The sequence below is a fragment of the Anabas testudineus genome, chromosome 1, assembly GCF_900324465.2.
Source record: "Anabas testudineus chromosome 1, fAnaTes1.2, whole genome shotgun sequence".
Taxonomy (NCBI): domain Eukaryota; kingdom Metazoa; phylum Chordata; class Actinopteri; order Anabantiformes; family Anabantidae; genus Anabas; species Anabas testudineus.
In genome coordinates, this window is record NC_046610.1 from 6,899,053 (window position 1) to 6,923,326 (window position 24,274).

The 24,274-nt window shown below is 41.5% G+C and overlaps 1 protein-coding gene, 1 long non-coding RNA gene and 1 other non-coding gene across 3 annotated transcripts in view; 2 read left to right on the forward strand and 1 right to left on the reverse strand.

The window, feature by feature from the left end:
- Window positions 1-2,099, reverse strand: LOC113161577. The gene is made up of 2 exons (XR_003298755.1): window positions 2,017-2,099; window positions 1-832 (listed from the first exon to the last, which is right to left on the reverse strand). It is a non-coding gene; the product is annotated as an uncharacterized LOC113161577 (long non-coding RNA).
- Window positions 2,003-24,274, forward strand: part of LOC113161576 (protein kinase C beta type-like) — a 26,788-nt gene continuing 4,516 nt past the window's right edge. Inside the window, exons 1-9 of the mRNA XM_026359246.1 lie at window positions 2,003-2,395; window positions 3,209-3,240; window positions 14,762-14,844; window positions 17,378-17,489; window positions 22,638-22,766; window positions 23,179-23,335; window positions 23,625-23,759; window positions 23,898-23,994; window positions 24,103-24,249. Of these exons, the coding sequence (XP_026215031.1) occupies window positions 2,232-2,395; window positions 3,209-3,240; window positions 14,762-14,844; window positions 17,378-17,489; window positions 22,638-22,766; window positions 23,179-23,335; window positions 23,625-23,759; window positions 23,898-23,994; window positions 24,103-24,249 (1,056 nt within the window). The 5' untranslated portion in view covers window positions 2,003-2,231. The remainder of the gene's footprint in view (window positions 2,396-3,208; window positions 3,241-14,761; window positions 14,845-17,377; window positions 17,490-22,637; window positions 22,767-23,178; window positions 23,336-23,624; window positions 23,760-23,897; window positions 23,995-24,102; window positions 24,250-24,274) is intronic.
- Window positions 21,891-21,982, forward strand: trnar-ucu. The gene is given in 2 exon segments: window positions 21,891-21,927; window positions 21,947-21,982. It is a non-coding gene; the product is annotated as a tRNA-Arg (tRNA).

Below are 24,274 nucleotides of genomic sequence, written 5' to 3' on the forward strand. Positions count from 1 at the left end.
TAATTGAAGCTGAATTTATTCATTTAAACAGGTGTTTTTACATTTGATTGTACACATGTAACTAATAAACTGGTTAGTGAGCGTATATTTGTGAGATAAAGTTTGGAAACTCATGTATTCTGATTGTCTTCGGCTGCTTTTATTCAATCGAATTGCTTTAAACTGATCTCAAAACAAACAAAAAATGAACAACAATTATTTTCAAGCATATTTGAGCAAAGAATAATGGTTAAATCAAATTTGAATCTTTAATATTACCCCAGAAATTGCTCTTAGCAGCAATGACTACCTGACAGATTGATCAGTTTCTGCAGATATTCTGCAGCACTTTTCAAAGGTCTGCTGGTGATTGAGCTGGGGGAGCCATCAAAGAGAGTGAGCAGCTACTATCTTCTTTAAATATTTCCTACATAACAGAGAAGAACGCTTGGGGTCAGTGAGCTGCAAAATGAAATGATCCCCCATCAGATGGATGCCCAGATGGAATGACATGTCTCTTCGGTGTGGTATCCAAAGCTGATTGAGGATGACCTGCACACGATGCTGATCGCCCACTCTCCACTCTCCCGTTGCCACAGCAGCCCCAGATCATCACGTTTCCACCTTCATGCTTCACTGATGGTTTTAGGCAGGTATCTATCTTTTCATAAGAGTTTTTTTTTCTTGGAAGCTCTGCCCATGAGCAGCTGACCTGAGTCTCCTACTGGTTTCTCTCTTGTTTGTGCCAATTCAGGAGCAGCGAGGCATCTGTTTCTCCAGGACACTCGTTAGTACTTGTCTTTTTGGACAGATTTGCACTCGGGCCTTCCATAATATTAAAATATCCCAACATCTGTAAAGTGACACAATAACAATGTTATAGTCATGTTTAACGGTTCACAGGCTGCCGACGTGCGCAAAGCAAGTCCTCTTCACTTGTCTGGTGCATGTGCAGTCGATAGTGGTGAAATTCAGAAACACAAGGAGGCTCGTCTGTTTGGTTCCCTTCAAACTGTGGCCAACAGTGATTGGCTGCAACCACAAAGGTGAACACAGCTGTGGTTCAAGGTTCAACAGATGTGAACCCTGCTGGAGCAGCGCTGGTGTCAGCACAGACCCACAACGTAGAACAACCAGGAAGCTGCTTCTGGTGAAGCTGTGATTCATAGAGGAGGATTCACAGGTGGGATAAAGTGGGGAGAACAAACATAGGTGGTAGAGAGAGAGACAGAGAGAGAGAGAGAGACAGAGAGAGAGAGAGACAGAGAGAGAGAGAGACAGGGGAGAGAGAGAGACAGAGAGAGAGAGAGACAGAGAGAGAGAGAGACAGAGAGAGAGACAGAGAGAGGAGAGAGAGACAGAGAGAGACACAGAGAGAGAGACAGAGAGAGACAGAGAGAGAGACAGAGAGAGAGAGAGACAGAGAGAGACAGAGAGAGAGACAGAGAGAGAGAGAGACAGACAGAGACACAGAGAGAGAGACAGAGAGAGACAGAGAGAGAGAGAGAGACAGAGACAGAGAGAGAGAGACAGAGAGAGACAGAGAGAGAGAGAGAGAGACAGGGGAGAGAGAGAGAGAGAGGAGAGAAAAGAGAGAGAGACACAGAGAGAGAGAGACACAGAGAAGAGAGAGACAGGAGAGAGAGAGAGAGAGAGAAGAGAAGGAGAGACAGAGAGAGAGATGGAGAGAGAGAGACAGAGAGAGAGAGGGAGAGAGAGACAGAGAGAGAGAGAGACAGGGAGAGAGAGACAGGGAGAGGGAGAGACAGGGAGAGGGAGACAGGGAGAGGGAGAGACAGGGAGAGGGAGACAGGGAGAGGGAGAGAGACAGAGAGAGAGAGAGAGAGAGACAGAGAGAGAGGGAGAGAGAGACAGGGAGAGGGAGAGAGAGAGACAGGGAGAGGGAGAGAGAGAGACAGAGAGAGAGAGAGAGAGAGACAGAGAGAGACAGAGAGAGACAGAGAGAGAGAGAGAGAGAGAGAGAGAGCGACACAGACAGACAGACAGACAGACAGGTAGGTGTGAGCAGCCACTCACTAGTGTTACCGGGAAGCAGGCGCGCGCCACGGGGACCCGCCGGAAGAAGCAGCAGCTTCAGCGCGAGCTGGACGCACACCGAGAAACCACCGGCAGCACGAGCGACACCGAGGCGGAGAGGAGGAGGAGGAGGAGGAGGAGGAGGCAGCTGCACCGCGACTCGCTCTCCCCTCTGCCTCCGTCGTCCCTGCGCTCAGCTCTCCTTCCTCGTTAAGATGGCTGACCCCAGCAGCGACGGAGAGGTACCGGAGAGCGCGCGCGGCTTCGCCCGTCAGGGAGCCCTCCGCCAGAAGAACGTGCACGAGGTGAAGGACCACAAGTTCATCGCGCGCTTCTTCAAGCAGCCCACCTTCTGCAGCCACTGCACCGACTTCATCTGGTGAGTGGTGGCGGGACACAGGTGATCCACTTGCTGCTGCTGCTGCTGCTGCTGCTGCGGCCGCGGCTCCGGCTCCGGTCGGCCTCCTTCCTTCCTTCCACACCGGCAGCGATCACACTCGGTGCCGGTGTGAAAAACACCGCGATGCGCCATCCTCGCAGTCCCCCCCCCCCCCCCCGCACACACACACACACAATGCGACAGCACCGTGGGCCTGGAGGAGGTGGGGTGGTGGAGGTGGGGGGGACGCGGCGTCGGCAGCCGCAGCAGCGCAGTCGCTGCTGCATCGACCTGAAACTGGAGGTCTGGTGGAGGAATGCAGCTGGAGAGACACAGGGCCCCACTGTTACTGCAGCAGCAGTTCATCTGTGGAAGACCCTGAAATGATTTGATCAACAGCTGAACTGTTTTATTTGGTGCTGGTTTGTCATTTTGAAAGCAAATATTTGCAGATTTCAGCTTCCTGGGAGATGATTTGCTGCTTTTCTTTGTCGTTTATCATGAATATTTGTGTATTTACTAATCACACAGAACATTTACACCTAAAAGTCAATCTGCACAGAAGAAAACACACAATATTTGTCATTTTAAGAAGCACGAATAGTGTTTACACACCACTCAAGACAAGATCTGCTCTTCTTACTTCAGCATGTACCACTTTAATGTGACTGTTTGTTCAGCTCAGCCGTTGTTTTGATCGTTTATTTCAGACTAAACTGTTAATATAAATCTGTGCATGCTCCCTAGTCTGTGCTGTCACATGTGCCAAGTTGTGAAGTCCCCAAATCTCACATCTCTGTCTTCTGTCTGCAGGGGCTTTGGGAAACAGGGATTCCAGTGCCAAGGTAAGAGCAGTGGCTCATTCACAAATCCCTCTTCTGCATATGGCTGTGGGTGTGTGGACGGATGTTCACTGTCTGAAGGAGTGTTGCTGTGTGGTTTTGTTGTGTTGAGGGCTGCAGGTCCGCGCACTGTTAAGAGTGACCTGTTGGCTCTTTCGTTGACGGTGTGTTGGTGTTGGCAGGCAGGTGTCAAACTCGAAGCAGGTGCTTGCCAACAGCGATAAATGAGAGTGAGAATGCTCTGAATAGGCTCGGGCAGGAGAGACAGAGTGAGATGTAAGAGTAGAAGAGCCGGCGGAGTGGTGAAAGCTGAGATGTCTGGTTTTGGCCGCAGAAAGACAGAAGGAAGGCAGACCAGGAAGTTTGATTTCTCAAGCCTTTTTCTCCCCCAACACTGAGCCTGACAACTGATTGAAACCGTAAAATGGTGCGTGTGTGTGTGTGTGGGTTGGTGGTGATGTGTGGCTGCGGGTGGGCGGCTGGTGGGTGTCTAGACACAGATGTCTGAACAAAATGGTTTCACAAACAGGCTTTTGCTGCAGCATACAGTAGTGACAACCTTCCATCACATTTCATATTACTGTACTGTAGCAAATGTCGTCGCCACAGTATCACTTCCTCCCTTTCACTGATCCATCGCAGACGCCCACCTAAACTCATCTGGCTTCGGTCCTGTGATCAGTCATGTGAAGAAATACCAGAGTTCCCACATTATTCTGTTGTTTAAGACTTCATTAAGTGGAAAGTGTGGTGCAAAGTTCGTGGCTTTTCTGTTAGCAGTTAAAAAAGGTGAGGTCCCCTCAGGGGGAGCTACAAGCTTGCCGACATGTCTGGTGGCGATACAGGAAGTGCATCAGGCGTTTGAGAAGATTACCACTTCATGTGCGCGAGTGATTGCACGCAGCCCCCAGGGCTCATGGTGAGCTAGTGTGTGATGACTTAGCCCGGGCCGATAACACATATGCTCACACAGTTGAGAAAGGACAGACCAATCAGAGCCCTGCACAGGTGGAGCTGCAGAGTTTTGTGGTCAGTTAACTGAGAACTAAATAAGATTAATAGACAGATGCTGCAACAAACAAACAGGTCTTACAATTGTTTGTGATGTTGCGAGTCAGTGATCGATGTTCGAGCAAACAAACCACCCAGTCTCTATTGATTTAGTGATTTGCAGGTCAAAAGGTACCTATCTCCATTAACACTGGGCTAAATTTAAGAAAACAAATTGTAACTCAAGGTCCAAGCACGTCCCGTGGATTGAGTTACTCACCTGTCATGCTGAGTCAAGTGTGATAAGTTAGTTAACAGAGAGCACAGCCTCAGGGGTTGGAAAATAATTTAGATAAATTTGATTGAGCTGCACCATTTAACTGATTAATCAGTCCATAGACAAATAAATAGCCACTTTTTTGATACTGAATTCATCGTCGATTGAGTAGCCAAAAACATGTGACGGTTTAATTAGGTTATAATCATCTTACGTCAGAATAAAGTTCAGCTGCTGTTCTGAAAGACATTTGTTAAAGTCCTATGAGGTTCTAGGATATTGTGATTCACTGTCTATAGAGTAAATTATTCATCAGTTAAGTAAAAGATAATCAACAGAAGAATGTATCTACACTTACCAATAACGGTACCTGACATGTATCTTTGCATGTAAATGATTAAATATCAATACATACAACACAGTATCGTGATAATAACATGTATTGATATTTTCTTACACCTCTAGTCATACATGGAAGTTGTGCAACATTTATCTTTGACGCTTTTGTGACGTGTTTATACCTACTCTTTTCTTGTTGTTTTTTTAAATGTATGGTACATGTGTGGTCTTGATAGAGGTAATAGAAACATGTGCACATCTGTAGTATGGGTGTGGGTCCGTTCGTCGGAAGGCAAATGGAAAGTATGAGTTGGCCTTGTAAAGCAGGTTGTGGTTTTAATTTTAGCAAACCTGCGAGAATAGAAAGCTACAGTATTTAAAAAAAAAAACAAGTTAAATTGTGGGTCACAGAAATCTTTAACTCAAACTATTTACTGGTGATTCTGAGGTCAAACACGTGTTTGGGGTTAAAACTGGCTCATATTGGATTAATTTAAGCTTTAAGAGAAAAAGCTTAAACGTAATCACACTTGATGGAAAAGCTGAAGATTTATTAGAATGACTAAACCAGAAGTAGTAAAGATTTCTGTAAACAGGAACTGTGATATTCACTGTTTACATAAAATGATTCAGTCTCATCTTTATCTGGAAATACAAAAAGTGTTGATCTGTGACGTTCAGGTAGTTTCGTGCAGTGTGTGTGTCGACGTGTGTTAATTTACCTTTATTAGTAAGATCACATGGGTTGTCTCTCACCTGCTCCTGTAGGTTTGCACGGCCACGTCAGGTTCTTTATTCTTATTATCATTGACTTTTTGTTTCGTCTGTGAAAACGCAATGGAGCGACTTATATCAATGGATTATTATTATTCAGCAACAAGTTATTTAACCCTAACTGATGCAGGGAGTAGCTTGTTATATCTTAGTGAACCATGTGTGAAGACACAACCGGTGGTTGTGGAAAAAATGTTAATCAAGTAATTCAGAAGGCTCAAAATATTGGCATGAATCAAGCAAAGAAAACATCTGAGGAGATTGATGAAACTACTGAAACTGGGTTAAGAACTGTCCAGTAGAAGAAGGTCATGTGGTCTGATGAGTCCAGATTTACCCTGTTCCAGAGTGGTGAGAGCATCAGGGTAAGAAGAGAGGTGGGAGAAGTGATGCACCCATCATGCCTAGTGCTTACTGTACAAGCCTGTGGGGGCAGTGTTATGATCTGGGACTGCTGCAGTTTGTCAGGTCTAAGTTCAGCAATGTTACAGTATGTGTCCAAAGAATGAGGTCAGCTGGCGACCTGAATATACTGAATGACCAGGTTATTCCATCAATGGATTGTTTCTTCCATGATATCAAGGGCATATTCCAAGATGACAATGTCAGGATTCATCGGGCTCAAATTGTGAAAGAGTGGTTCAGGGAGCATGACACATCATTTTCACACATGTATTGGCCACCACAGAGTCCAGACCTTAACCCCATTGAGAATCTTTGGGATGTGCTGTAGAAGACTTTGTGCAGCGGTCCGACTCTCCCATCATCAAAACAAGATCTTGGCTAAAGATTAATGCAACTCTGGCTGAAAATAAATGTTGTGACATTACAGAAGCTGATTGAAACGATGCCCCTGTGAATGTGTGCAGTAAATATATATCTAAAGGCGGTCCAATGAATATTAGAGTGTGACTTTCAGTGTATTATCAAAATAGTTGCAGCTAAAATTTCCAACTGTCAGCAAGGTAATAATGTTGTTGAAACTGCATTTTTAGATACTCGGCAAATCATGTAAATTACATGTCATCAACTTAGAGTGTCTTTTTTTCTGTTTGTGATTTCCGTTTCTTTAATTTGAATTTGTTGCTTCAGTGTCGAGTTATTGTAAACTTTAACAGTCACAGCTTTAGGTCCGTTAGTAGTCGTTTTGTGGCTTTTATCATATCAAAGGTTTGAACATACCTTCAGTCTCAGTGGTGAGGTTTGTCTGTAGCAGGAAACACTTATTTGGGCATCATAAATTACAAAATCGGAAATTGTTGGTTGGAAACTAAGATTTTCAAGCATCATTTCAATGGCACCTGTATGTGAGGCCTTCACAGTGAAATATAATCATTTAAACATGTGTGAGTCAGAGGTTACATATGTTTCCACCACCACAAAAGCAAAACTTAGATATGCTTTTTATACCTACTATAAAAGCCCAAATTTGCATTTAGTAGATTTTTATTTTATTTTATGACACAGACATTTGCAATTTGCAGTGAATGACAGTGAGGATCGTGGGAACAGTGGCGTCTCAAAGAAAAACTAGGGGACAAAAAGGGTGTAGATGCAGTTCAAGATGAATGATCATCAACAGCCCTCGTTCTGGTGTGGAGGAATGTCAGAAATCTGGTGCAGACTTGTTCTGACGTGCGGAGATGATATTGTCAGTGTGTGTTTGTGTGACAAAGCTGTCTTCAGCGCATTGTGGGCGTGTTTGAATACCTGTTCTGCAGGTATAGATTTCTCTTCTTTCTGCCGGACTCTTCTTTTTTGTATGAGTAACAGTTTGTAAGCTTGTGTGTGTGTGTGTGTGTGTGTGTGTGTGCACATCGGTGTGCACTGGCAGAGAAAAAGAGGAAGCTACTCTCATGTCATTTCCTTCTACAGTGAGATCCAGATGCCTGATGAAAGTTTGGACTGTTGCAAGGCCAAATTTCTTATTGTAGTTATATATATATATAATATAAATATATCAGATGAGCTAAAGGGAAGTTTCACAACAGGCTTTCTGATTTTGAAAGTAAAAAACAATGTTCAAAATGCACTAAACGTTGGTATAATGGTCGTTCATAGGCTGAAATAAGCTCAGAAGAAGGATTTTAACAAGAAACGAGCTGTGGCTATAATCATGTTTCTGCAGAGGTCTTTTTTTGCAGCAGACATTTTAACTTGTCATAGCAGGAAAAGCACAGGCGTTACTAATAACATTAATGAAGGCTCTGTTATTTTTATATTTAGAAACCGTACCAGTGTGATGGTGAGCCAGCATGCTCAATACGACCAGATGCACAAAGCTCAGTGGAGATTCATGACAGCACAAAGACAAATATATGCTTTAGTTTTGTTTTTTACATCTAAATTTTTGTTTTACATTTACATCTGAAACATTGTGGAACTGGTCCACTCACACAGTTGATACAGAAACACTTAAACATGCATGTCAATACATTTGCTCCTATTGATGTGAAGAATGGCCGGCATTGAAGAAGAGCAGTTCTCCAACATCACTAGAGAAGCTGTTGTCACACATGGGCCGTGACCGTCTGTGGCGCCTGTTCCACTGATTTAGATGTAAAAGATGCTGTGATATATTGTAGATTTCAAAAATAATAAGGCAGTAATAATCTGGAAAATTCACCAAACACCGAAACAAACTCCCATACCCACACGTTTTGTCCTTATGCGAGATGTCTCCATGTCTGTTCTCTCAATGTTCTACCTTTGCATCAGGGCAGAGATCAAAGTGAGACATCACTAAGTTAATCAGATATTTTTGAAAGACAGAAGCCTCAGAACATAAAACCACACTCAGGCTACTTTAGATGTTTTTCATCTGGAAACAAGACTGTGACTTCATTTACATCACTTCATCTCTCTGATCTCCCAAAAACAAAAGTTTAAATACATCAACAGGCTGGAATGTAATTGTTCAAACCACCTCTGGAGGTGGACACATCTTATGTGTAATCTGTGTTTATCCCTTTGTAAATCCATGTCAGTAATTTCTGTAGAAATAGCCACTCACTGTCTGACTATCTGTCTTTGTGACAACAGCAGATAAACAGTGTCTCCTTTCAGGCTCTTTTGGGATGTTTATGCACTTTTATGCATACAACACACCATTTTTAGACATTTTGAGACCTGTTATTCCTAAACTATCTTGTCACACTCGCAGTACGTTCCGCAAACAAAGCATGTCTCAATGTTGAATGTGAAATTAGCAGTACTTTGTAGTTTGCACGAAGTTCACAGGGATTAGATAAATGTGTCTTAGATCCTGATATCCCGTAGGGTCTGGAGTGTGATTAAATCCACTTTGTATGAAGCTGCTGCTGTGTTTAACTGATCGGTTAAGCCACTAGGTGTGTAGCTGAGACAGCAGCATGAGTTGGAGGCTGCAAAAGTGCAGAAGTTGTTCGTGTTGAAGCAGACAGCTTCAGGTGCTTCACCATTAAAGTGAAGCACAGCAAGGACGTACACAGATGCATTTATGTTGTAATAAATAAAAATGTCTTTTGGGTTTCCTGCAACTGAAACACTTGAAATACGAAGCGTTAAAATGGGCTAAAGGCAAATTTACTTAACAGGTAACTGGGAACTTATGTAACAGTGACTTATGACATTATTTCTAAGTAATGTACAAACAATTTTCCCTGGAAGAGTTGTGCAAGGTGCTGATTTCAGCAAAAAAAGACGCTGATCATTTGGTACACTCTCAATAACTTAATGATAAACTAGTACCCTAGTTTATTAGTTTATTCAGAGGACAGAAGGTGAACATGCAAATGTCACCTCTCAAGTTTGCAAGTTTGGACACATACAGTAATCTGGACGACAGATGAGGGCACGTGTAATAATGCTATGCACGGACACATTCCTGCACGTGCACTACAACTCTGGACAGTAGCAAGAAGAAGAGCTCCTTTGTTTGTTGGATAATTTGTGGCTGTAGGTCAACAGGTGGAGCAGGTCGTCCATCAGGCAGCTTAGTTTGAATAAAAAGAAATGAACGGAAGAAAACGAAAATGCAGTTAGATCAGCAGCATAATTTAATAATTTAATAAACAATTTATTTCAAATAAAATAAACCAAATAAATGATAACATGTAAAACTCACTAAGCCTTAAACGTACAGTCTACACTCGCTGAAGATTAGTTTGTTAAACTTATCTTGCGATGCGACAGCCTTTAGCGGACAGGGCTGAATGTTTAGGGCAGTGCTCACCTCTGCTTCTTTCTTTCTGTCGTGTCTCTCAAATGCTGCCTCATTTCCATTCGTGCTAGTTGTGCCAGTTTTAAACGGCACATCTGGCGCTCAGCTTTTGGTTCCTCATTGTTCAGTGTCAGGCTCCCAAAGCTTCTGTATTTCATATTATTATATATATTAGTGTAAGTACGGTTAAATCATTACTGATGATCATTACATGATCTTACATTTAGTTGAAGAAAGTCGAATATCAATCCAAATATTTGAATATTTGGTTCTAGCTGTATCCTGGGCCAGCGTTATGTCTTCGTGGGATTTAGAACATGACAGCGGTTCAAACAAAAAAACTAACATTTGTAACTTGGACTGAAGTGAGAACTATGATGCTTTATCATTCAGTTTTTACTGTACGATGACAGATTTGTCTTTTCTGACTGACACTTGCTCTTTCAGGTGCAACTCCACCAAAAGTTGAACAGAGCGAAACATGTTCCTTAATCTTGCTGCTATTATCGCTTTCCTCTTCACACCTCACTGACCTGTACACTTTTTGCATCAAATGCAGCTTTTCAGCAGAAATAAGAATGAAGTCCGTCTGCGCCCACGTTACAACTGTTACGACTCAAAGAAATAATCTCGATTCCCAGCTTTGTTGTTGTTTTGATCACGACTGTAGTTGACTTCCTGACCGCTGACTGATCAGCACTTGAAATAGTATCTTTGTAACTGACTGGATGACAGGCCAGCCACCCTTGGATATTGATTACAAGACATGTTGGTGACACCGTGGCCGAGGAAACGCATACTTTAGAGGGTTTACAGATCACCCCGCTCGTCAGTGAGCTTCTTCACAATGAATTTTAAACTCATGAGTCGTCATTGGTCTGAAAATGGCAGATGTCAGGATGCTGTGGGCCAAAGATGAAATGAACAAACCACAGTAGATGACAACAGATTAATAATTTCATTTTTGAACATCTAAAGATAGACAGATAATTGTGCTACTGATAGAAGTGTTGAAGTACGGATCATATTCAAAATTTGTTTCTGAATTTAGCTTAATTTGTCTCACCTACAGGACGAAAATGTAGATGAACAGTAAACCACTGAAACTAGTAGCTACTCGCTTCTGTTAAGTACCTAATAAATTAATATGTTGTTTCAGGCCGATCTTTGCCTCACATTGATTAATCTATACCTGTGATTCAGTGACTGACAGTCAGGATGACCTGCACTGACCCAGGTCATGTCACAACCTGCCTGGTGTTTAGTCCTGCTTGTTTACTGGTTAGGCATCTTAAGACAAATCCTGTCCAGGTTTCTTCTGTTTGCTTATAGCTGACTCATACTGCACTTTGTGAATATGGATATGATTTGAATGCAGGGCCTGGTCTGTTCAAGTCAGCAGCTAATTCAGTTAATAAACAGTCACCAGAGCAACGACCAACCTGCGAATGTGAACCGACACCATGTCACGGATGTCACGTTCAAAACACAGGACCTTCTTCCTGTGTTGACTTTCTTGGTTCAGACACATCTGACCAATATGCGGAGAGGACGTTTTTATGTGGTTTGAAGTGATGCATTTTGATACCTTTGTATTTTTCTCTGTGTAAAAAGAAACAGGAACTCATAAAGTGATTCTTCTTTGCACAACTAAGTTATATAATTTAAAAATGCATTGGTGTAACATCCCTGTTGTATCTGTTCGGCTGTTGGTGCCACTAACAACTGCAGCACACACAAAAAAAAGCTGCGCAGACTCTGAACTGCAACCTGTATCAACTTTCTAAGTTGATGCAACCATGGACAGGTTTTGTTTTGCACCATGACCCGCTGAACAAGCAGCTAAACGTCTATGGTACAGGGGGAAATGGGCTGCCGGTGATGAAGTTCAGCTTTTCACCTTCAGTGTATTAAACAATAGCAACAACAAAAGTACCTGCGGAGAGAAAAACGCATTGTATGTTGCTTGTTAACTGCTGAATTATAACCTTTATATAAGGTTTTTAGTCTGTGTTAGTGGGAGAAGTAGGTTTACACATTTATATGTATGTTTCTGTGCATGTATGGAGGAATGTGTAGGTTTGTGTGAGGAAAAAATAAAGATTAAATGAAAACCTCACTGCGATGATCTTGAAACTTCTTATTGTTTATAAAATAATCATTTCAAAAAGTAGTTTTTAAGTGTGTGTGTGCGTGTGTGCGTGTGTGCTAGAAGTAGTAAAAACATTTTCACCATAACCTCAACATCCATGATTCAGTTCTCCTGGACTGACCGTCAGACCTCTTCCTGTCTGCTCTGGTTTCCCGTCCTAACGCCCAAAAGTAAAATAAATAATACTGATTATAATTCAAATTAGCTGATTTGATTGTGGTTTAGTGGGTTTTTTTATGTTTAATATGTAACTGGTGGAGGGTTTCCAGACGCTTCTGTTGTAGGAGATACGGCTTCTGTCATAAATTCCTGGCACCACTCTGTCTGACTTGGTTGTGGCATTAGCCGGAGCGTTTAGAGAGCGGTTCAGCAGCAGGATTTTACCGTGTGGTTGAGTTTATGGAGGCATGTCGAGGCCTGAGTAATGATAACATTGTCTGTGGTTTGTGGACTGGTAGGCGTCCAAGATGGAGGAACTTCCCAGGGCTCCTGTTGATGTGAAACGGTCGGCCCGCTGTCAGCCTGGCAGTTCATCGCAGGAATCCTTTCTGGGCCGGCTCTGATTTGCCTGTGACGCCGTCGCTCGGATGAAACTGTGCGGCGAGTGTAGACTCGACTGTAGGGCTCAGCCTGGTTGCTAGGCAACAGAGCCGAGACTTCCTCAGCAGGTCACTGGGCCTGGTTTTCAGCTGCGTGCGTGTGTGTGTGTGTGTGTGTGTGTGTGTGTGTGTGTTTGAGTGACAGATTTATGAACACAAAGATTTTAAGGGTGATTGCTGTGTTCACTGTGTTTGCTGCTGCTGCTCCACTTCTCTCTTTCTGACACACAAATAAATTTTCCACCCCCTCACTTTGCCTCAAACCCAGCTGTGCACCCCCCATCCCTTCCTGCCCACACGTGCACACACTCGTACGCACGTACACACACACACACACCGTCTCATTCTCCACTTGACTTATTTCTTGTACACTTTCTTTTCCACATGTTTCCTCCTCCTCTCTGCGTTTCCATTTGTTTAAACCACTCTCCTCAGTTTCATTTGCATCGTTCAGGGCTATGGTTGGCGTTTTCAGATTAAAATACAGTAGCTGAATTTTATTTGAGGTGCAGGTGTCGACTGAGGCGACCTCCTTGTTCTGCTGCAGAAATAAACAGATACACAAACATAAGCACTCTGTTGCTTAACTGCTAGAAACCCGTGGAAAGTGCCGGCAGTTGCCACGGTGCCTCATTAAACTGTAACGAGAATGTGAATAATTAAGATTAAACCAGAGCTTAATGTCACCCCGTGTGCGTGTGTGTTCTTTTTAAACATCGAGTAGCTGTCCTGATATAATCATGTTGTCCACAAATGTGAAGCATTTCTTTTTTGTCCATGTTTGGTTAATACTCAGTCACGGTGAAGTGGAAGTGGTTCAAATCAGCACTGCGCAAGATTTTTTTTTTTTATGTAAAAATACACCTGTGATATGAGGCAAACCACAAAGTCAGGATGCAGCAGAGCAGATTGTCCCGTCATGATCTGCCCTATTTATGTGGCATCAATAGAGTTCTGGTGTTGGTCATGTTCACATCTTCGTCTGTTGGATGCGACTGATCAAAATTTAAAGGAATGGGTTGTGCTTCGTTTCAAGCAAAAAGAAAATAAAAAACTATTTAATTTAATCTTACAATGAGGAAGCTGGAAGAAGGAAACATTTGAGATTTAATTGTTGTTAATTGTTCAACAGACTCATTCATTTAAGCAAAAAGTGCCAAACAATCAGTTTTTAAACTTCTCAGATGTGAATATTTTTGATTTTCTTGATAAGTTGAGTAGACATTGGTGTTTTACATGTAACAGCGTGGTTCAGTATTTAAAGGCCCGCTCCTTTTCACTTTTTTCATTACTGTGACACAACCATATGTGGGTATATTGTGAATTTATTTGAATACCACACACATCTGTGGTTTTAAGTTGTGAATTTAAATTAAAGGTGTTTCACAGTTTACTTGCTAGGATAAGTTTAGTATTTCAGCTCATTGGGGTTCGTTAACATGCTCCAAGTAAAAATGAAGTTCAGCTTTTTTTACATATGTTTATTGAGACAATTTTGCTTTGTAAAACTTTTATTGTTTAAAAAGTTTGATCTACAGATTAAACGATGCAGACCTACCTGGATTTTGAGCTTCTGTTTGACCAATCGGCCATTTCTAGGGCATTTTCAATGTATTTCTCTATTTTATGCACAGACCTTCTTTTTCACTGTAGTGTGATAGTTGTGAACTGAGCAAAACTAAATTTCATCCAGAAAACAAAAGAGAACCTTTCCCCAAAAATCTTGACTGATCTTTATGTACACTTCACTACCAGCAGCAGCGTGTTCATCCTCAGATCCTTAACGTTTTATTATTATTATTATTACACTAAGGGATATTTATTTCATTTTATTTCAGTCAGTCTCCACACTTTTTACCACATCTTGAAGCAGTCTGCCATTTGGAGCTGCAAACATGGGAAGTTTCATGTTGCAGCTTTAATGTTGTGGGTTGTGATTATGAGATGCTTCTCTGTGCTGTGGTTACATTTTAATAATGTAAACTGCAGCAATAAAACTAAATATAGATGTTGACAGCAAGGGAGGAACAAATGGGAACTGCTGAAATATGAGTAGCCTATTGTGCTATGACTAACGCCACATAATTGACATATTGATTCATCTCTTTGTTGCTATTGTGTCGCCTTATTTGAGATTGCAAAGAAGCCCGAGTTAACGCTCGTCTTTTTTCTGTCTCTCTCTTTCTCCCCAGTGTGCTGTTTTGTGGTCCACAAGCGCTGTCATGAGTTTGTCACCTTTTCTTGTCCAGGGGCCGACAAGGGACCTGCCTCCGACGTAAGTCAATAGCAGCCATCACACACACACACACACACACACACACACATCTAACAGCTCTGCACCCACGTTGCTTTTATTTATTTTTAATCAGACATAAAAAATGAATCGTTTCTGGAAGTTTGGGACGAACGGTGAAGCGGATCAATCCTCGTGTGCTCAAGTTAAATATTCATTAAGCACTTGGTTTCTGGTTGTGTTCTGCTGAATGTTGTTTATTAATAACATTAGCAGGATCAGCACTACGTGCAACGTAGTTCCTGTATGTGCTGCCAGATGCACACGTTCTTGCATGTGAGGACTTTTAAGGCATCGAACATGAACTTATTTCTAATCTGAACTTTTTTCATAAAGCTATTCTCAGCCTTCGAGTGGCTAAAGTTGAAGTAGTAAGACTTCTATTCTCACACAATCATGACGGCAAAGAGAAAAAGTGCTGCCTGGCTGCCTCTGGTTAATGAGCCAGGTTATTTCATTCACATGTTTGCCTTTCTATAGTTTTGAGGACACTCACTGACCCAGATAATTCCCTAAAAACCTAAACCAAGCCCTTACTCTAAACCTAATTCTAGTCTTAACCCTAAACATCCCTTTGAAGTTGAATGACTGGATGAAATGTCCTCACAGTGATGGCTTTAAACTAAAATGTGTGCACCCCCCCGTGGAAACACGTACACATGCGCACACCTTTTGTGAGTCAGCATGGATTTTGAAGTCGTATCCGCTGATGGTTTTAATCTCTAACTCCTCTGTCGTTCTTTGTTTTCGTTATATCACCCAAGCTGTTGTTTCCTATTTTCGTACATCCTTCAAACTCAATCTGTGTATTTTCTTTTCACTCCCTCTCTCAGTATTTACAGTTCTGCTCTAATGGAGCCAACATATAAACAACAGTTTCACCCAAATTAGAAGAAATAATCAATTCCATTCACCTCTATTTTACTCAGGTGGCAAAGTATTGGAATTGTGAAACCGGTTCCTTTCCATAATGTTTCAGTCGACCTCTGGGTTTATTTCGCTGTTGCCGTCATGTGTTACAACCTCAATGAAGATTATTGACCCTGTCCCAAAAGAAGCCGTGCAGCCCAAGCCATGACATCACCTCCACTGTGTTTCACAGATGAGCTTTTATGTTTGGGGTCATGAACAGAGTCTTTCTCCAAACTTTAGCCTTTTCATCACTTTAGTCAAGGTTCATCTTTGTCTCATCAGTCCATGAAACTTTGTCCCAGAATTTTTGAGGCTCATTTCTGTACGAGTTGGTAAATTCCAGCCTGGCCTTCCTATTATTTCTTGCTAATGACTGGTTTACATCTTCTGGAGTAGCCTCTGTCTTTTGTTCGCAAACTGTAGGTTGTGATACCTTCACTCCTGCCCTCTGGAGGTTGTTGCTGATGTCACTAACAGTTGTTTTAGGGTCTTTCTTTACAGCTCTCACAATGTTTCTGTCGTCACCTGCTGTTGTCTTTCTTATTTTACCCGTTCAGCGTCTGTTAATCAGTACACCAGTGGTCTCTTTCTTCTTCAGGACATGCTAAATGGTTGTACTGGCTGTGGAGATGTTTGTGCAGTGGCTGTGATTGATTTTCCATCTTCTCTCAGCTTCACTATTGCTTTTTTTTTTTACCCAATGAAAGCTCTCTGCTTTTCATGTTGGTTACACCTCTTAACTATAAATGCAGTCTGAACAGACAAAACCCAAATCTGAAAATGAGTGTAGACATTCAGTGCTATTTATTGTTTGAATAATCAGTGTAACACGACACAGATGTCCATCACATGTTCTAATACCTTTGGTGGGTTCAAACAACAAGGTGCCATCTTCTAAGTTGTTTATAAGTTTGTTTAATCGTCTTTTGATGTCCAACCTAGATGTTTTCAGTCTGTAAGACCCTCTAGTCGTAGGTTGTAGGTTATTTACGCAGGACTTTTATTAATCATCTGATGAAACGGTCCCATCCAGATGTACAAAATACTCACTCAGCCTCCTTCATATGTTTATTTGTGTGTTAATACAAAGTTAAAGAAACGTCATAGATCTTTCACTAATCATAAGTTTCATAAGAAGCAGTCTGGTGTGGAAGATCTTGACTGGTCTGTACAGGACCTGAACCCCATCTAACACATGAGGCAAGAACTGCAAGTCGGGCTTCATCACATGATCAGTGTTCTTCTAGCTGAAGGGAAGCAAATCTCGGCAGCCAGACAGATTTTGAAAAGCCGCCTCGCAGTAGATGTTTTTCGTTTTGGTTCTACTCCTCATATCATAATTTATAAGGTTTCTAAATAAGATGTTCAGTTATTACATAGGTTTGTTTGCACATCACCTGCATATTTAGAGATTTAAAAAAAAAAAAAACAGTTTCTTGTGATTTGGGTGAAGTGACCCTTTAAATGCCACCTAACAGGAAACACCTGAACCTGCAGTTTTTAATGATTTAACAGAGTCCAACCACAGCACAGCGCTGCAGCAGTGTGAAACAGTTTGAATTCAAGTGTCTTGTTCCTCCTCTCTGTGTTTGTGTCTCTGCAGGATCCTCGTAGTAAACACAAGTTTAAAGTCCACACGTACTCCAGCCCCACCTTCTGCGACCACTGCGGCTCCCTCCTCTACGGGCTGATACACCAGGGCATGAAATGTGACCGTACGTACATGAACACATCTGCGGATGTCTGTGTGTGAGAGATGAATGAACACTTCAACCTCTCATTTTACTTAATTCATATGTCAAAGATTAGCATCTCCATGTGCCACAGCTACGACTAGTAGCTGGACTAACTGATGTTATTTTCATCTTTGTCACTCTGGTTGTATTTTAGTGGCTATTGTCCTTCTGCAGAATAAATTTGGGAGCAGTCAGACGTCCCACTGTGTGATGGATATGAATATAAACATTTTAAATACCTAAAGCTTTGACTGAGTTCAGTATTAATTCAGTAAATGCTTTGTTAACCACAGTAACATCTGTTTGAGTGTCGGGGTTTTCCCTGATCAGGACCTGGTAATACTGTCACCTCTACTCCATTTACTCTGGTACTTCATAAAGTCTGTTAAGGATCCCACAGCGATCTGTCCTGCATCTACCTGTTAGGAAGATAAAGGTTTATTTCCTCAGAAAGACAAACTATTAAAAACTCAAAGCGATGACACGTTCTGGTGTTAGACGGCAGCAGGTTGTGATGCAGGAGTCTGTCCAGTCCTTTTGGTGTTTGTGTTTCAGTCGACACTATCAGCAAACAGCGTCGCTATTGACACAGTAGCTAGGAAACACTAGATCTCATGATGGGAAGGAAGTGTCAATTTTAAAAAACTTAATTTAAATGAATATTTAATTGGTTAATGCATCCATCAATCTTATGATGCTTAATTTGAGCCAGTTCGTGGTAATTTAATGGCTCTCATCGTCATGAATTATTGTTATTTACTGCTGGGAAGTACTGGAAAATGTGATGGTAATAAATAACTCAATGCCACGTTGCCTGTTTTGGTTTTTCCAAGTATGAAATAGGATCAGTTAGTGCATAGGACAGTGTTGGGAAATCTCCCAAGAATAGTTTTGGGAAATTAATGTATTCATTTCCAAGCCAATGGAAAAACTGTCACACATCTCATGTCTGTGCATCGAGTACAAATCTGGATTCAGGACTGGACGTAGCTTAGCATGGATAAGTGAAATTAAATTCCTGTAAGTCGAGTTTGTAGTAAGGTTCAGCGAGGTAATACGATCGAGCAGCGTCTCTATTCTCTGATTTTAGATTACACAGTAGCGGAACTGCTCATGAGTCGCAGTGACAGACAGTTAAATTGATGTTATCGCCCTAATGACAGACAGCTGGAGAGGTATTATCAGCTTCCCGTAACAAGGATTGAGCAGTTTTTACATTCCTGCAGCTCTGTCATTTATTGCTGACCATTTACCTGATGGTACGCTAACAAAGACACAAACAAGAAGGAGGTTATATCTCTGCAGCGACGTATTCAGCCATTAGGAGAATATGAAGAAAAACACAGCAACACGCTGTCATGTAGGTTAGTTCACCATCTGCAATGGACACATTATACTTCCCCAGGCACATTTATTATATTTCACGTCTGTTATCTCCACAAAATACAAAAAGAAGCTCTAGATTTAAAAAAAAAATAGCTAAAGACCATTCATCTTTTAATATAAATGCTATTTTAGCTATTTAGCTATATCAATTGTGATAATCCAGCTGATTAACTGAGGTTTACTGGTCTGTGACAGTGAGAAGAACACACACATCTAAAGCAACAATATCTTTAACATTTACATTTAGTCATTTGATGATTTTAACCCAAAGTGACTTAAATTTGTCCCTAAAGTCAGAGTTCAACAGGGTGAGTTATCTGGGTGTTTGTCTGTGTGATGTGGACCGCTGGGCGCCATTCGCTGGCACAGCACAGTCGGTGAAAGGGTTCGTAGACCTGCTTGATGGTGTCCGGGTAGAAAGGTGCTGTTGAGTAGTAGGCGAGTGTCAAAGCTTCGAACCTGATGCAGGCAGCTACTGGATATGACGTGTCCTTATTGGCTGATCAAATATGAGACAGTTAAAGCTGTTAAAGAGAGAGAGATGGAGAAAGAGGGTTGGTAAAGCGTAGCTGGCTATCAGTGATGACCCCCAGATTATTTCTGTAAGATATACCTCACACACGTAGAAAGAAAATATCTTGACAACGGTTTAACAAGGATGCAGTGGAATCACTAATGTTCAGTTCAGATACTTATGTCAGCCTCAGCTGTCTCATGAAATTATTCATCAAACCTAAAATGCTTCCCAGACTCTAATTGGATTTGGCAGTTCAATCAGTATTCATTCAGTTTTTACCTTTTATTTAAACGGGTAAAGACCAGTAACGTTAGAAACCACTTTTCAGCTGATACATTCAGATTCAGTACACACACATACAGTCATTTGTATTTACAGCTTAAATACGGTGGCAAGAAAAAGTATGTGAACCTTTTGGAATTTTGTGGTGATCGGTGTTAATTGGTCATAAAATGCGATCTGATCTTCATCTAAGACAAGACTATAAGTTTTGTCAGTCCACAAAACATTTTGCCAATACTGCTGTGCAGTGTCACTGTGTTGTTTCACAAACTTCAGACGTGCAGCAATGTTCTTCCTAGTAGAACTCATGAACACACATGTTCCAATGACGCCTTTAAATCTTTGGCTGTCTCTCTATGTTGTTTCTTTACCTCATTAATAAGTGTTTGTTGTGCTCTTGGGGTCATTTTAACTGGCCACCCACTTCTTTGTAGAGCAGTCACAGTCCCAGAGTGTCTCCATTTGTTTGATTGTTTTCCTAAATGTAGATTGACTTTGAAATCACTGTGTAACCATTTCCAGCTTTATGTAAATCATTAAGCAATTCTTGATTTCAGATTCTCTAAAGCTCCTTTTGGGGAGGCATGGCTCATATGTGTATTCTTTCTGAGTGGAGCAAATTCAAAATGTTACTGACCTTTGTCGGAGTAGCTCTAGTCCACTAACTCAAAATAATTTCCTTAACATAAACTCCAGGTATGCTAGCACCTGACTCCAATTAGCTTTTTTGAGGTCATTATTGCAACGTTCACATACTTTTTCCACTAGCATTATGAGGTTTTTATGGTTGTTCTCAATAAAGACATGAAAGATCAGAATATTTTTGTTTTATTACCTTTAGGCACATTGTTTTTGTTAATACTCTTAACTTAGATAAAGATCAGATCACATTTATGACAAATTAATGCAGAAAACAAAAGGTTCACATACTTTTTCTTGCCACTGTAAGCCAAGAGCAGAGCAGTTTTTGTCCATGTTCAAAAAGCTAAAATGTGCTAAAAATAGAGACAAGCAGAAAGGGACTGGCTCACCGTGGAGTTTACAGTGGCCTTGATTTTAATCTGTGATACCAAATTCATTAATTTAATTTCCTTCTGCAAACTGTTCCAGGTGGCTGCAGCAGAAACATGAAAGCTTCCTTTCCTGTCTCCATCTGTACACCGGGCACAGGCAGCAGATATGTTTCAAATATACTGGTTGGGAGATGAATTCTGTATTAATTCACATGAACAAAGAACGTTAGACTGGAAGCTCTGTGTAACTTGCAAATTAAATTTGCATTGCTACACAATAAATAGTGTAAATACACACTGTACAGATGTGTGCTGGAAATGAACTTCGTGTTTCTTTGTTATTTACTTTAGCTGTTTTGTTGCAGATAATAATAATAATGATGAATAATAATGACCTACTTCGTCAGTGTAGTACTTTTGAAGCTTCTTGTTAGTATGAAACAAGGCGATGATCATTTCCTTCTTAACCTAACTCATTTATCTGACTTGGATCTGATCCCTTCTTTCTTACTTGGGTCCTGGAGGAACCTCAGACTGGGCGACAAGCAGCATCTACATGATTTAGATTTGATGAGATGTGTTTCACCACCTGAAGTAAACTTAATTGGAAGAAAATGTCATGTGATGACTGCCATGAAATAGAAAACATACAGGCAACAGATTAACTTTACACCACCACCCGCACCCACTCACTGAATGTGGGGTCAAATGTGAAGCTTTGTACATCAGAGCAGTCTGACATCTAGTGGACAGACTGAGCAACGACACTGTAGTGTTTTTGTACACTTCACCATTAATTAATCTATTATCTAGTTTTAACTTTTCCCTGTGCATCTGTTCTGAGTGAAAATGAATATAAAACAATATTATATGTATCCCACACTTTTTCTACTGCTGTAATAATACTTTAATTTGTCTTTAATTAACTAAAAGAGTCCTGTGTGCTCAGCCCAGCTCAGGCTACAAGCCGTGACATGCTTTCCTTGTCCCAGATATTCGCTGCTGTGCTTGTGTTTAAACCACCTTAAAAACGTCCATCACACAAAGCCACTGTGGAGGCTTCTGATTGGTCCAACAAGTCCAAGCATGCAGCCAGAGTCATAAAAGTCTGTCTCCAGAAAAACAAGACCAGAGAGTGCTAAAACAGATGGTTCTGGTCCCTCCCTGAGTGGCAGAGCATGTGGCTCTGTGGCGCAATGGATAGCGCGTTGGACTTCTAGTCAAGCACTTGAGATGTGATTCAAAGGTTGTGGGTTCGAGTCCCACCAGAGTCGAGCTTTTAGGATGATGTTCGATGTAACATACAATGGATTACATGATACTCTGTGACTTAAAATATTCTTACAGGAGTCAGATTTACGAACAAATAAACAAATGAAAAACTAAAACTAATTTGTGATTTGAACACACCTGCACACAAACTACAGTACCTGTTGCGTACTTCAGAAAAAACATATTTAATAATGAAGAAGAGAACTGGTGCTAACTTATTAAAAAAACAAAGTATTAAAGTATTTTTCTCTTCAGTGCACTTTGTATGAAGTTAAATGGATAAAAGAAAACCTTTTGTCTCAGATCTGAGGTTGACATGAAAGAGAGAGTTACTGTGTCTAAATGTGGATCTTATCGAGCTCTGTTATTACCCAGCACAAACTAAACTTTACATAATTTACAGTAGTGGATGTTTTGCATGTTTTTTATTACCTGTTGTGATCACTTATTATATCATTCATTAAACTAAATATGTTGTTGTAGGAGTTTTTGAAAGTCCTGCAGTCTTAAAATTTAGATCTCTCATCCTCTGCTGCTTTGTCAACTACCACAACACTATAACTAGAACATTTCCTTTTTAATGAGTTATGTAATCTGGGGATCTGTAAATGTGTGATTCATTTTTTTAAACAGAGATTTTTGTGTGTTATTGTTTAGACTGTATGATGAACATCCACAAGCGATGTGTGGCCAACGTCCCGAGCCTGTGTGGGACAGATCACACCGAGAGGAGAGGACGCATCCACATCTCTGCACAGATCACTGAGGACACTCTCACCGTCACCAGTGAGTGCTCATTCTCTCTCACACACACACACACACACACAGTGAGCACTCCCCAAAGCTTTATCGGCCTAAGACTAAAACTGGAAAGTCCATTAGTTGATCAATGATCCAACGATTGGCCCACATCACCACTGGGACATGCATCCACGTGCCAGCTCCCTCTCTCTCAGACCGCTGTGGATTGATTATGGAACAGAAACTAAACTGTTGTTAAGTGTTGTAAAATGCAGCCAGAGTTATTTAGGGCAGACCAGAACTGGACTCACACCAACACTTGGAGCTTCATCCCCTGCTGTCCTCTGCAAAGGACAAACTCCAGACTTCAGTACTAAACTGTCTAAAAGTGGGTTTTATCTTGGCATGGTTTCTTCTTCTGTTGCTTATTTTTATCCTTGTTTTTAATCCCTCCCAGTCAAAGAGGCTAAGAACCTTGTGCCCATGGACCCCAATGGCCTGTCAGACCCCTACGTCAAACTCAAGCTGATCCCAGATCCCAAGAGTGAGAGCAAGCAGAAGACCAAAACCATCAAATGTTGCCTCAACCCCACCTGGAACGACACTTTCACTTTGTGAGACCTCATTTCTCTGCATCGTACCATACACGTGATCAACAAACGTATTTTTAGCACAGTTTAGATTCAGTGGGTTTGGTGTAAAATGTCTTGACAACCTTGTCCCGGTTCTTTGTTGTTATTCAGGCTATTCTGGGTTACTGTGTCTGCACTGGCACAAAACAATGTCAAATGCTGGACTGTTTACTAGGCTAAATAAAAAGAGATGAGGAATGTGTCTAGGGAATGTAATTAAAGTCTTTGGTTCTTCTTCTGACCGTCGTCCTCCTTTGTTCTGATTTCTTAGCAACCTTAAAGAAACTGACAAGGACCGTCGTCTTTCAGTGGAGGTGTGGGACTGGGATTTGACCAGCAGGAACGACTTCATGGGATCGCTGTCTTTTGGGATCTCAGAGCTGCAGAAACAAGGGATAGACGGATGGTAAGACGTCAGCATGAGGAGGTGGAGGAGATTTGGGAAAATTACACAGTGGCAGGCAGAAGGAACGGGGGCTTTGTGTTCAAAGTCTGATGATAATCCTGGGTTTTGTTTAACATCTTGTTTAATTTTGGGGTTTAGGTACAAATTGTTGTCCCAGGAGGAAGGAGAATACTTTAATGTCCCCGTCCAGCCAGATGGAGAGGACGGTAACGAGGAGCTACGACAAAGGTTCGAGGTGAGACACATAAAAAAAGATTTAATTTGTGCTCTCCTTTGTTTTAGTTTGTATTAAATAGTGCTCATTTATTCTTCCCTTGTGTTTTTGTTTTTATTCTCTCTTCAGAGGGCGAGAGTGGGTCCAGGAAAGCCCACAGATTCTTCTTCTTCTTCCTCCTCAGTGTGCAAATACGACAGCAACGGCAATCAGGACCGTGTCAAGCTCTCAGATTTCAACTTCATCATGGTTCTCGGCAAAGGCAGCTTCGGCAAGGTGACGGCCGGAGCACACAGACGAC